Source organism: Pelobates fuscus, chromosome 1, assembly GCF_036172605.1.
Source record: "Pelobates fuscus isolate aPelFus1 chromosome 1, aPelFus1.pri, whole genome shotgun sequence".
Classification (NCBI taxonomy): domain Eukaryota; kingdom Metazoa; phylum Chordata; class Amphibia; order Anura; family Pelobatidae; genus Pelobates; species Pelobates fuscus.
The window spans coordinates 84,162,393-84,176,778 of NC_086317.1; the positions used below are offsets into that span (position 1 = coordinate 84,162,393).

Consider the following 14,386-nt stretch of genomic DNA (forward strand, 5'->3'; position numbering starts at 1 on the left):
CTGACCCCTGCCCTAGAGCTATCACAGCTATCAGAAAATTTGTGTGGAACCGGAGAGCACTAAGAGTAAGTAAAGCCCAACTGGAACAACCCAAACATTAGGGAGGCACTGGGCTCCTATCAATCCTTGGGCACTATCGAGCCATGAATTTACTCAGGATCACTAACTGGCATGCCCACGCAACGGCCAAAATCTGGGTACGCACCAAAACTAGACAGACCGGGGGTAGGATCCCCTCACTACTCTGGCTGAATGGCATTCAGTTCCCTCGGAACAGGTAACCCCCTTTTATTACCACCAAATTAAGGCCTACACCTCAGCTACTAAGCACCATTTCCCACTGATAGATGGCAGAGGGAAACTGGAGAGACATTGACTGAACAGGAATTGGACAAAATATTTATATTCACAGACAAATACTCAATTAGCTTGAAGTTCCAGGAGATGAGATTTAAATTGCTGACTAACCGGTACAGGACCCCATACGTCCTACACCACACGAATGTGGATAACACGGAGGAGTGTTGGAGATGCAGGTCAGACACTGGGACGATGCTTCACGTCTGGTGGTCCTGTCCTGGCATCTCCCCCTTCTGGGCAATGGTGAACTTCAAAATCAGGGCGATCTCAGACCCAGAGATGTCCCTCCAGCCTGCACCACACAAGCATGACACTGAAATCCTACAAAAAGTCCTTGACGAAACACCTGCTGGCTGCGGCAAAGTCCCTGAAAGCCACGTATTGGAAACGGGCGGGTGTGCCAATCTTCCAGCAATGGGTCGAGGGTAGGAGAAATCTATGCCATGGAATCATTGACTGCAGCCTTACAGGTTCGCTCCGACAGGTGTACCCAGACATGGGCTCCATGGCTGATGTAGACTGCCGCGAATAATTCAAGTACCTAATTTAATTCCCATTCCCCCTCCTCTTCCCCTCCCTCCCTCTTTTTTTCTCTCTCCCTCATGCCTCTTCCTCTACGATCCCGTGGCCTGACCAGACAAGACACATGGTTTAGAGCCTGAACACGACCCCCTGACTATGACAGGTCCCTTCACCAACTGACTGGCAATAATTAATCTATGATAGAGATACATACCCTTGTGCAGCAACCCGAGCGTCAAAGCTACGGCTGCGTTTTCAACACAAACAAAGATTGACAACCCCCCCCCCCCCCAAAAAAAACAGAATTGTAAACAGTTACCATGTACCATGATCAGTTCACCGATTTAGAGTGATCATAGGGCATGGGTTCTGTATGTGCAGCATTTACCTATGAATATACCTTCTGCTGCATCATAGGGGCTTTATTAACCAGCTAGGAACAAGAGTTCCAAGTGGCTAATGTGAATTCTGTGCAAATTTGGCATGTGACGCCAACACGCCGGTGCCAGATAGCCAATGGCAGCACACACCCTTTGTGCTGCCCAAATCCTCCTCCCAGTCCACCCTCCCGGACATTCCTTTCCCAATACGGTGAAGGGGTTATCATCAACTGAGGAGGACTGGGCTGGAACAGCCTTCAGGGAGAACTTGGACTCTGTGCTGGAACTTAGATAAATCTGAGATAGTTTTGTTTTCACTTTTTGGGTGATATGGACTAGTATAGACATGGTTTCTCTAACCAAAAAAGAGTGTTTTCCTGCATTTTGATTGGAGTAACCCTTTAATGAAATTGCGGTTGCCTTGCTTTTCTCCTGTTTGACTATTTAAATAAAGGTTGATAGGAAAATGTCATCCTCTCATATAATTGATGCCTTTGACATATCTCTGCACACACATGAATATATGAGCAAAGCCTTGCTCTGAACTAGATACATATTGGGGCATATTTGAACATGCTCTCTTTGAAAACAATAGAGAGCAATACAAATTGCTGATGGTGCTGCAAATCTTGGTAAACTACGGCAAATGCATAACCAAACGAAAGAGTATACGGCTGTTTTTTTATGCATTAGTTTTCTTTGCATTTTAATGCCTGATCTATAATGCACAAAAGGAGTGTGAGCTCTGTGGAGAAGGAGTTTATTTTTTCTTGCTTAACATAAGCGAACACTGGCACAGATATCTGAGAACACAGATGCTGAAATAGAGTTCTAAAAGTGGCAAATTAGTGGAACGTGCAGCCCTTCAAAACAGCACCAATGACCTTACTAATTATAGTCTTTCCCCTATGGGCACTGCAAAGATAATGAAGCTATGGAAAGAATTCATCCTAAACCCCCGGTACCCTGAAAATGTTTTGTTCGACGGCAGCCGCTTTTCCTTCCACAACCAAGCCCTTCCTTCATAATCCCCTCTGTGTGAGTGACATCACTAGTTGTGGTTACCATGGAAAAGGATGTGTCGCACACAAGACAAATAGCGAGGTCAGCGTATGAACATTTCTAAGTTAGGGAGTAATCCCAGATGGTGCACACTAGTTGCCCCTCTTGGTATTTCAAGGGTAAAGCATGCACAGCCTGCAAATGAACCAGATATACTACAAACTATATCAACTACAATATGCATTCTTACTAGTGTTACCTCTGTGTCATACCATCGGTGATTGAGCTGCTGAAAGAATTAACCCTCACTTTAACAGAGAGGTCTGTAAAGTAAGGTGAAAGTGTTAACTACAGGAATGGGGCTAGTAACCCTTAAACCAATACAGAGCTTTAAATATGGAAGGTGGGGAGGGAAATGCAGCTGTAGCCCTGTAAACTATCAAAAACATGATAATGTAGCCACTCGCTCACCTCACACGTGCATTGTAACCATCTCTGGGAATATTTGTTTTGCAGCAGTGGAAAGATATAACGGAATCTGACCTTGTCTACATACAGTTTCTATTCTCTTCCAATAATCTCGGCAAATGGTTTTGATTATGTATGCGGAGTCAAGGGTGACTTTGTCACTGGCTATTCAACAGATTGATGTATTGAAGGTAATAAAAAGGTGAGAGGGAAATACTCCCCCAATCTTTTTAATAAATTACCTCAACTCACCTAATGTCCCACAACAACCTGCATTTTAGATCCCCCAAATAGCTGCCCTCTTGCCACAACGTATCACAGGATGTGGGGGAGAACACAGGAAGGGGAAAAACAAACACAAGCAGGAGACCTCTGTACGACAACAGGCGCAGGGAGGTTCAGCCTTACAAGATGTATGGCATGGCAGGACGGAGCCCCAGGCTGACTGGTGCAGCGCTGGCCCCGCAGCCCTGCCTGTGTTTCCCATTATGTAACCCTGGTCATGGGCAGGCAGCCAGACTCCAAATGAAAAAGAAACTCTGGCTTGGCATGGCTTCTATTTTCCTATCCTCACTCAGGGTCAGCACGGTGTCACACAGCTGTAGAGAAAGCTCCAGGGATCGGAGCTGGGAAACGCTCCAAAGCCAGAGACCGGGGTTCAAGTGCCAGCTGAGAGCAATAAACCAAGAGCCGCAGCTGCATAGAGTTGATGGTTCTCAAAAGTCCTCCGACTATTCCGGTTTGTGAGAGCAACGGATGAAGGAATCAGGGAACACAGCGTCACGGCATAAGGCGGTGGGATGCTGGCAGCCCGAGTGTTGTCCTAGTTGTATGTCATGGCTCACATGTTCCCTTTGTTTTGCCATCCAGTGTAACATTCTACTCAACAACAGAATTTCATTCTCAGAACGGTGTCATTTATTTTTTTAAACACCGCGTAGTGACACAAAACCATAACATTGTTTGAGACTGTCAAATCAAACCTGTACCCTTAACACAGTGTGGGATAATAATCAAATGTCCCCCGTGTTATTAATCTTACACAAGCAAGCAGGATAAAGCATCTGATGTTGTCAGCATGGTTATGCTACGGAGCAAAGAAATCTCCCCACCCACTCATCAAAATGAAAAAAGCACATCCTTTAACCCTCCTGCAGAAGACGTGCCAAAGGATTTGAAGAAATTAAAATAAAATAAAAAATTCCTGGCTGTGTCCATCTCCATCTATATGAACACAGTGTTGGACTCGGAGCGAAAAAAGAAAAAAATATATATACTTTTATTTCCTTAAATTTCCTTCAACGCTTCTCCCTGGGTACATCATTTTTCTTTATAGCAATGAACTGTGAGGTCAGCTAAAAAATTCTGCCGGGCCAAGATCACTAGTCACTGCTGTAAGGAAAAACTTGATGCTCCCTGGAAGGAGGGGAGGAGGAGATGAAGTAAATTAGATGAGGGAAGAAACCTGGGATCAAATCATAGAAAGATATTTTTTTTACAAGGCTACTAAAAGCAGCAATTTGTGTTTTGGAGACTAGTGTAAAAAGAAAAAGAAAACTCACCATATTTTAATGCTAATCACCTGTACGGACAATGTAAAATCCAAAGAAAGATTACTAATGCTCTCTAATAATTACATCTGCCGAGCAGAGTGTCTTCCAAACATGAGTACATAAGCTAAGAGCCTAATAGTAAAATGCTGACAGTCTAATCGAGAACACATGTAAGGAAGCAAGAGAACATTAAGTACAGGTAGAGCGGGCAAGTGTCAGCACAGCGTGTGTATACACAAATTTAGATTTAGTGTATAAGCAGCAAATTAGGAAATGGATAGGTATAAAGATAAAAAGTGACAGGTTCATGCCTGAATTGTTTATAAAATAAAAGTATTATTTAGACGGACCCTCCATGCACAAACATAAATTGTGCTTCTTACATAGCATGCAGTGCAAGTAGGTCTCATGTGCATTTCTCTCCTGGCTTTGGCAATTTAAGATAACTGCAGTAGGTATGGCAATATCTTCTCCCTCAAATATATCAGGAGGATACAATCCAGAGTATTTGACACTATGTAAGAACCCGTCTCTCTGATAAGCACCCAACCATTCAGAAAACTCATGTATTGGCTATCAGAAAGCTAGGCTGTAGTTTCACTTACATTTCGTACTGAGTGTAATGCTGCAGAGTGCTGATGGATAGGTTTATGGGATTTGCCCAGTTTCCGCTGAAATCTATGGAAAGGATATGATTGGCTTACAAATGTTTGCTACTTTTTTTAATTATTATACATATAATTCTTCAAAATATATATATATTTATTTTTTCTCTTTTTTTAAATTATTCCTATACTAACTATACTCCCCATGGAAAAGTTTAAAAAAAAAATAAAAAAAAATAAAACAGCCACCAAATTTCATAGCACATGAACAGCCATCTATATGACAAATGGCAATGTTTTCCTCTCTGCTGGAAACAAACACACAGACAGCAGTTTTTATATTGAAACACTGGCACTATAGGATTATTGTTATAAAAAAATGCGTGTGCATATTTACCGTATATACTCGAGTAGAAGTCAAGTTTTTCGGCACATTTTTTGTGCTGAAAAATCCCCACTCGACTTATACTCGAGTCAATGTCTGTATTATGGCAATTTACATTGCCATAATACAGACAAGGGGCTGTGTAGGAGGGGGGCTGGCGGGAAGCTGTTACTTACCTCTCCTGCAGCTCCTGTCAGCTCCCTCCTCGCCGGTCCGGTCAGCTCCCAGTGTAAGTCTCGCGAGAGCCGCGGGGTCATAGCGCGGCCGCGAGACTTACACTGGGACTTGCAGAGGAAGCTGACCGGACTGGCTCGGAGGAGAAGGGAGCTGACAGGAGCTGCAGGAGAGGTAAGTAAACGCTCTCTGCCAGCCCCCCTCCACTGAACTGTCAATGCCACTGGACCACCTGGGAGTGAGAGCCCCCCTCCCTGCCACGTATCAAGCAGGGAGGGGGGACGAAAAAAATATAAATAATAAAATAAAAAATAATAATTTAACCAAAAAAAATTAAAATAACAATTAATAATAATAATAATAAAAATGCCCACCCAGGCTCTGCAACACATACATAAACACACACTGCATTCACACACACACACACACACTGCAGTCATTATATACACACACTGTAAATATTCAATTAATATAATTTTTTTAGGATCTAATTTTATTTAGAAATTTACCAGTAGCTGCTGCATTTCCCACGCTAGTCTTATACTCGAGTCAATAAGTTTTCCCAGTTTTTTGGGGTAAAATTAGGGGCCTCGGCTCATATTCGGGTCGGCTTATACTCGAGTATATACGGTACTTGTATTGTGTACTACAGGTAAATAATGCCATCGGCTCATAATAAATGTCTTTAGAAACCAGAGATTGCACTAATCTCCCCTGATGAACTTCTCTATTTTCATATCTTTTACATTACAATAACATGGATAGGTTAGGGTTAGTATAGGAAGCATAGGGTATAGAGTTAGAGTAATGTTTAGTGAAAAGTGTAATGTAGGGCTAATGTGCAGTGTAGTGTGTGAGGGTAGTGTAGGGGTTCCAGAGAGAACCTTATTGAATAGGCAACGTTTATTTCCAAGAGGCACCCGATCTTAGAGGTAGATATAATTCCAAGCAGCAGCTATTTCATCTGCCATCATTAAAATGGCAACGGTTAGTGAGGTAGTTCCACTAATCTGCTCGAAGGTGCACAATGCATTAGTATTACCCCTTTACTACAGGGAATAATTGTATGGATGAGTTCACAATTTGTGTACCATGGGATAAAATACCAGTCAGATCATGTAACTGCATGCATATAATGTATATACATCAATGGAGAATTAATACAATTGGAACAATATAACCTTTTTAAAGACATTAAAGTTATTTGATTAAATTATGTAAATCCAGGAGTTCTCTTGTGGACCATGATAGTTAAATCTATTCACTCCAGTAGTTCTGATACAGTATCTAGTATTGTTGCAATTTGATCCATAAATTAAGCATTGAGTACATTACTATATTGCCAGAGTAAATGAAATAGTGTGGTGTTTTAACCCATATCATCGATATAAATTATAACAGATTAAAATACCTGTTAGATCTATATTTTCCTCTAATAAAACAAAAAAAAAAAAAAACAATTTCATATAACCCATTAGTTACTTTAACACAAATGTTATGTTTGAAACTCAATTCATGATCTGGAGGATATCAGTGGATGAATCTGTGTGCTTCAATAATGAATAGCATGCTAATCATGAGGATTATAATGAAATCATGAAACAGGAAAGATAAAAAAATTAGAGGAAATAATGCCATCTTTGCTTATGTGGTATGTATTTCAAGCACCCCATGATACCATTTCTTCATATAGTACATGGCTAGTAAAAGCAAAAGAAGAAGGGGGGTAAAAAAAAAAAAAAAAAACCAAAAAAACTGCTTACAGTCTCAAATTGTATTTTCGACTTTTTATCTGGTGATTCAGAGAATTACCTTCCATAAGGAAGGAATGAAGAATTAATACCAAAAGAACACTAAAGTGTTCGGAATGCAAATGTCTATTCCTAAGGCTTCATTGTTCCCGTCCCTAGATCTTGTGGTCCCTCCTGCCATGATGTCATCAAGGAGGTATGGCCTCCTCTGGAGTTGGTCCAATCCAATACTCCTCATAGAGGGGAACGGATACACAAGGGTTGCAAGTATGCATCAAGTTGAATCAATGCTTTTCTATGGGGACTGGAGTTTTCTCTGCTACTGTAGCAAGAAGCTCCAGTAGTCTGTCAGTATGACAACTGGTGGAGGTGTGTTTAACCCAGCAATGTTAATATTGCAGTTTAAAAAAAAAAAAAAAAAAAAAAAAAAAAAAAAGCTGATAAGCCTGCAGGACCACAGCACTCAGGCAACTAGCATCGCCTTTAGTGTATACCTTATTCTCTACTTACCAATGCATAAGTCTAAATAAAAACTAACAACAAAAAAATCATCAAATTCTCATAATACGGATTTAAAAATTGATGGCTGTAAATGATTGGTATAATTGTGTTACTAAAAAAATATTGATGGAAAGCAATTTTTTTATTCCTTTAATATTTTGTATGGTGAAAGTAATTTAAGTATTACACAACATTATGTGCCATACATCCAAAACTGTATCAATATTATTAGAGAGATAAAGCAGGTTTACATAACGGAGTGAATTGGATTCAAGCAGCGGGTGACTTAATATTACACATATAAAGGAAAAGAAATATCATGTTAAAAAAATTACAGTGTAATTATTAAATTCCTCTGCGTGCATTCTCTGGATAACCAGTATTAGTTACAGTAGTTGTATATTTGAGAGTTCTAAGACCTATTAGGAAATAAAATATCAAATACCAATAAATTATGTATCATACTGTAGTTATGGTACCACAACTGCCCTGGCATTGTATAGTGGCAGTGGAGCTCACAAGGCATTACTTCAATATTGCAGCTATGTCAGGGCTAGACAGAATTGGGAGATGTCTTCGCAAATTGAAAAGTTGTTAAGTCCTTTTCAGACAGGCTCCAGGTGAGGGTTTGTCACAGAACCAGAAAAGTTGAGAAAGGATCAATGGCATACAAGTCGGAGTCCTATCTCACAGATTCCCAACATAGAAACATAGAAACATAGAATGTGACGGCAGATAAGAACCATTCGGCCCATCTAGTCTGCCCAGTTTTCTAAATACTTTCATTAGTCCCTGGCATTATCTTATAGTTAGGATAGCCTTATGCCTATCCCACGCATGCTTAAACTCCTTTACTGTGTTAACCTCTACCACTTCAGCTGGAAGGCTATTCCATGCATCCACTACCCTCTCAGTAAAGTAATACTTCCTGATATTATTTTTAAACCTTTGTCCCTCTAATTTAAGACTATGTCCTCTTGTTGTGGTAGTTTTTCTTCTTTTAAATATAGTCTCCTCCTTTACTGTATTGATTCCCTTTATGTATTTAAATGTTTCTATCATATCCCCCCTGTCTCGTCTTTCCTCCAAGCTATACATGTTAAGATCCTTTAACCTTTCCTGGTAAGTTTTATCCTGCAATCCATGAACCAGTTTAGTAGCCCTTCTTTGAACTCTCTCTAAGGTATCAATATCCTTCTGGAGATACGGTCTCCAGTACTGCGTACAATACTCCAAGTGAGGTCTCACCAGTGTTCTGTACAATGGCATGAGCACTTCCCTCTTTCTACTGCTAATACCTCTCCCTATACAACCAAGCATTCTGCTAGCATTTCCTGCTGCTCTATTACATTGTCTGCCTACCTTTAAGTCCTCAGAAATAATCACCCCTAAATCCCTTTCCTCAGATGTTGAGGTTAGGACTCTATCAAATATTCTGTACTCTGCCCTTGGGTTTTTACGTCCAAGATGCATTATCTTGCACTTATCCACATTAAATGTCAGTTGCCACAACTCTGACCATTTTTCTAGTTTACCTAAATCATTTGCCATTTGGCTTATCCCTCCTGGAACATCAACCCTGTTACATATCTTAGTATCATCCGCAAAAAGACACACCTTACCATCAAGACCTTCTGCAATATCACTAATAAAAATATTAAAGAGAATGGGTCCAAGTACAGATCCCTGAGGTACCCCACTGGTGACAAGCCCAAGCTTCGAATATACTCCATTGACTACAACCCTCTGTTGCCTGTCACTCAGCCACTGCCTTACCCATTCAACAATATTGGAATCCAAACTCAAAGATTGCAGTTTATTGATAAGCCTTCTATGTGCAACAGTGTCAAAAGCCTTACTGAAATCTAGGTAAGCAATGTCTACTGCACCACCCTGATCTATAATTTTAGTTATAGATCAGGGTGGTGAATGTATGAGTTAAAGGTAGTCAAAAGTTAGCTTTCATATTTATCACAACACAGTGTAACTAAATTAAGGCGTCCAAGAGCTTAAAACATCAATGCACGTATTATGCATTTTATAGCTATTGGCCTGAACAGATAAGTATATTTAATGCGTGCTCAATCATATGTATTTTTTTGTATAAAATAAAATAAACATTTATTTAAAAAAAATATATAAAACGTCCCCAAAACCTTTATTTTTGATGGTTACTAAACCCAACTATGTGATGTCAGAAGCCAATTCCATTCTGTCTCTCCCTCCTCAACTGCAATGTTTCTCCAAAAACAATCCAAAGATTTCTGGGAGTTGTAGTTCAGCTAAGAGCTTTCACAAGTAGAAAGCTGATAATCAAACCAGGGCTTACAATTTCAAGTCATGCACTACTAGCCAGTCCTTAACCCCTTAAGGCCCAAACTTCTGGAAGAAAAGGGAATCATGACATGTCACGTGTCCTTAAGGGGAAATGCAATTCTTTGTTGACTCTGCATGCTCTGACTGCTGTGGCAGGGTACGCTATATGTGATCTTCCGTGCACAAATAAAATAAAGAATTTAAAAAGAAAAAAAGTTACAGATTTGTTTTTACTCACTAGGGCTATATTTTCACTCTCCAATAACAAGTGGAGATTTTAAATTGTGAGCCCTGATTAAACTACAAGTCCTGAAACCGCTGCTCAGTGCACAATCTTTGAGATCTGCTTATCAGTGCCCACCCTTTACTCTATGGAAAGTTTGGGATGTACAGGTGAGAGACACATTAGTTGCAAATTACCGCTTTGTCATATTTTAATCTCTGCAAAGAAAGTTAAACAGCTTGTGTAGAAATGTACTTTAAATCGGCTCTGTCACAGCCATATAGATATTTTTTTTTTTTAATGTCCCCCACTTCACAACTCCTAACAGTCCCCATGATGGTAATCTTTAACCAAATATCACTTGTTTAATCTCAATCTTTATGGCACTGGATTCTCATTCCGGATGCGGCCATCTTATAATTACTGGCAGTGACGTAATGTCACTGCTTTCCCCTGCCCAGACTATGCAACAAGATTTAAGCCCATGCATGCTTGATGTAGACCAATATCACAGAACTCAGAAATTGTGCTTGGTGATGGAAAAGAGTATTGTGGGAAATGTTTTCTTGACAAAGGAAGTGGAGCGTGCCTTAAGCTCCACCCTTTGTCAAGATTATCAAGCGTAGGAAAAACACATAAGACAAAGAACAGAAGAACAGTGAAAAATAATTTTTCACCTACATTTTTAGTAAATAACTATATGCATTACCACAATTAGGGGGATTTCTTCCAGACTGGAGCGTCCCCCTTTACAAACATAACATGAGATATGTGTTTTGGACATCTTCTGTGCCTAGTATGTTGCATGCAGTGATCTGTAAATTTAAAGGTGGGCCAAGAGCTCACATCTACATCTCTTAGGAACTACAGGGTAACATTGATTTTTGCCGTGTCATACAATCAAGACGTTAAAATAGATTGCACCATGATTAAGGTAACCCTCAGGCGTGTGTGATGGTTTTGAATGATTTATTTAAAATAAATAAAACCATAGCGAATTAGTAGCATGAACTGGTTTGAAAAAAAAGAGTGGGAGACAGGAACCCCCCCTGAAAATTATTTACAAAAAAAATAAAATAAAATAAAAAACGTAATTAGCCTTTTACGGTTTCCTGGATTATTCTTTTTTAGATAGCTATAGAGCAGAGTTTTACAGAAAATGGCCACAGGTTAACTTGTTAAGAGGCAGCAATATTTTAGACAGCATTTTAACACTTACTCTTTGCAGGAAGTTAAAGCACTGGGTGGTGGGTTCCATGTGTCTGGATGACCAAGCATCCAATCAGACCAAGCTTTCACACTAGGCAATAACTCCTTCAGATCAGGTGGAAACATTGAAACCTTTAAGTCCTCTTCATCCTCTATAGTAGATCCTTGTAAAGGAAAGCAAAAGCAGTCCATTCAGTACATTATATCTAACTCCAAAGAGTGCACTGTCCACAGACATTCTCACGGACTACTCACCTTTAACTCCGAGACAGGTTTGCTCTTTTCTTTGAGTTTTAAGCAACTGGATGCATCTGGCCACCAGCAGAGAGAACATGGAGAGACCCAAAGAGGTGGCCTCCTGGTCCTGTGTTGTGGAACGGGATCCTTCAGACTGTCTGTCTGTAGACAAATATACAGGAATAAAACACAGTCAAATACAAAAGACAACAATCAGGTACAAATGGTAATGCAATGGAATATTACAGAAATAATATGCCCAGGATATGCTAGCCAAATATAAATGTAGCAGTCAAGGAAATAATTACCTCCATTTTACATTCAAATATTATCTATTTTATTACAGTATATGTAACTTTATTTTGAAAAAGGTTTGAATGCGCATGATTTATACAAAATGTCCAGACAAAATGAATGTGAACTTGCTCATAAGCAATCCAATTTTTATCTTGAGCCAACCATGCCCAAACCAAACAATAGTTGAGTTGGCAAAGACTTGCTGGCTGCAAACTCTCTGCAATTCTTGGACCCCAAGAATTCCTGCTCCATAAAAAGGGAGAAACACTAATAGATGGAAATAACGAACAGGGTTACTTACTAAAGTGAAAATTTCAAGTGAATTTTTAATTTAAGTCCAGAATAGCCTAACTGAAAGCAAAGCTCACTTCTGTGGAGGTTGACTATTTTAACATTAAATGTAACGTTCACTTTGAATTCTTACTTTTGTGAATAACACTACTAGTATTGTCATGCTGTTTGTAGTCTAGAATGGAACTGGTTGGCACAACATGACGATAATTCTCCTGGGCATAGTACATATGTAAAGACAATTCTAAAGATGATCTTTATTGAAGGATAAGAAATGTTTTTTTTCACACGAGAAGAAGATTACCAAGATCTGCAAGATAGGGGCATTTCTCAGCATTTGTACAGGTTATAAATCTACCTGGAGTAAGGGATATCATAAATCCACATTGCTTCTCACTGATCGGAGACACATTCTCTTGTTTCTCAGAGAACATTTAGCTCATGGAAAACATAAACCAACCGAAAACATAAACCAACTGTCGTCAAAGTTGTCTGAAAGCAGGAAGCGGGCGGTGAGGAGAAAGCTGCCATGTGTCCGGATGCTTTGTATTTCTAATTAGTGCTATACATCTTTCAGCAGAGAAGGCCCTTTCTCTGGGAAACACAACACACGGCCCTTGTTATTGTAACTGTCAGTGAGCGCCTGCACAGATAATCTCCAGGAAAAGGGATAAACATGTCCCCTTGCCAGTGAGTCTGCTAAAGGTACAGGCAGAGTTGCTCTCAGTCACAATACAGCAAAGGAAATGACACGCCAGACAATGAAAGGAAGAGGGAGAACAGCAGTGACAAGCTCAGAGATCCAGCAGTTCAGTGTGCAGGCTAACAGGAGAGCTACGCAGAGTGTCAAGGCAGCTGAGTGGAAAGTAACGTAAAACAGGCTAATCCTGCATACAATTCTTCAAGCTAAAAGCATGATATCAATGGCAGTTCTTCTAAATTCCGATAGATACATTTTTAAGCTACACCTAAGGTTATTTAGTTTTTTTCTTTTTACCCCTACCAGCATCATATACAAGTCATACTTACTTGAAGGCATATTAGAGAGATATATAGTATTGATGTAAAATTTGTTTTAATTGCCAGATGGAAATCACAAATTGATGCCAACACTAACTAAATACATTTTAAGGACTTAAAGGGATACTATAGTCACCAGAATAACTACAACTTATTGCATTTGTTCTGGTGAATAGAATCATTCTCTCCAGGCTTTTTTGAAGTGAACATTGTCTTTTCAGAGAAAATGCAGTGTTTACAGTCTAGGAATAACTCCACTGGCCCCTCCTGAGGTGGCTACTAGAGGTGCTTCCTGGGGCAGTGCTGCACACAATGCAGTACTGCCATTCGTTGTCTCCACCCTCTGCAGACACTGAACTTTCCTCATAGAGATGCATTGATTCAATCATCTCTATGAGGAGATGCTGATTGGCCAGGGCTTTGTTTGACTTGTGCTGGCTCTGCCCCTGATCTGCCTCCTTGACAGTCTCAGCCAATCCTATGGGGAAGGATTGTGATTGGCTCACAGAATAACTTCTGATTAGATCAGCAGACAGATCAGGAGCAGAGCCAGCAGCTGCAGACTTGAATACACGTTAGATTTTACTATATTTAGGGAGGCAAGAGGGTAGCAGGGGGCTACATAGTAGTTTTAACACTATAGGGTCAGGAATACAGGTTTGACCGTATAGTGTTCCTTTAAGTTATTCTATTACAGCAGTGAAGTTAATAAGTTCGTGGCACAGTTTAACGCAGGAGTGCCCAAAAGGTAGATCCCCAAATGGTGTAGAACTATGATGATTTGTATGCCTTTAGAATTACAAAGGATCATGGAAATTGTAGTTTTAAAACATATAGGAATCTACCTTTTGGGCACCCCTGACTTAAAGGAACAGACTCTACTAAGTTTGTGGCACAGTTTGATACAGCTTGACGCACACTGGCTGAGAGCCCCTGATTTATTGGGTGCTTTACCATACTGATGGCTGCAATGAAATGCCTATAGACACACAATGGGGGCAGGTGACAGGAAGGACATAACATGAGACTACTCAAAAACACAAAAACATAACAGTTTAAAGCATGATAAACCAGTAGGGATTGGGAGTTAAA

General features: G+C 40.0%; 1 protein-coding gene across 1 annotated transcript in view; it reads right to left on the bottom strand.

The window, feature by feature from the left end:
* The window catches only part of SMG6 (SMG6 nonsense mediated mRNA decay factor), a 226,104-nt gene that overhangs the window by 107,622 nt on the left and 104,096 nt on the right, over positions 1–14,386 (bottom strand). The window contains exons 11-12 of the mRNA XM_063449948.1: positions 11,705–11,848; positions 11,460–11,613 (exon numbers count right to left, since the gene is read on the bottom strand). Coding sequence (XP_063306018.1) covers positions 11,460–11,613; positions 11,705–11,848 — 298 coding nt within the window. The remainder of the gene's footprint in view (positions 1–11,459; positions 11,614–11,704; positions 11,849–14,386) is intronic.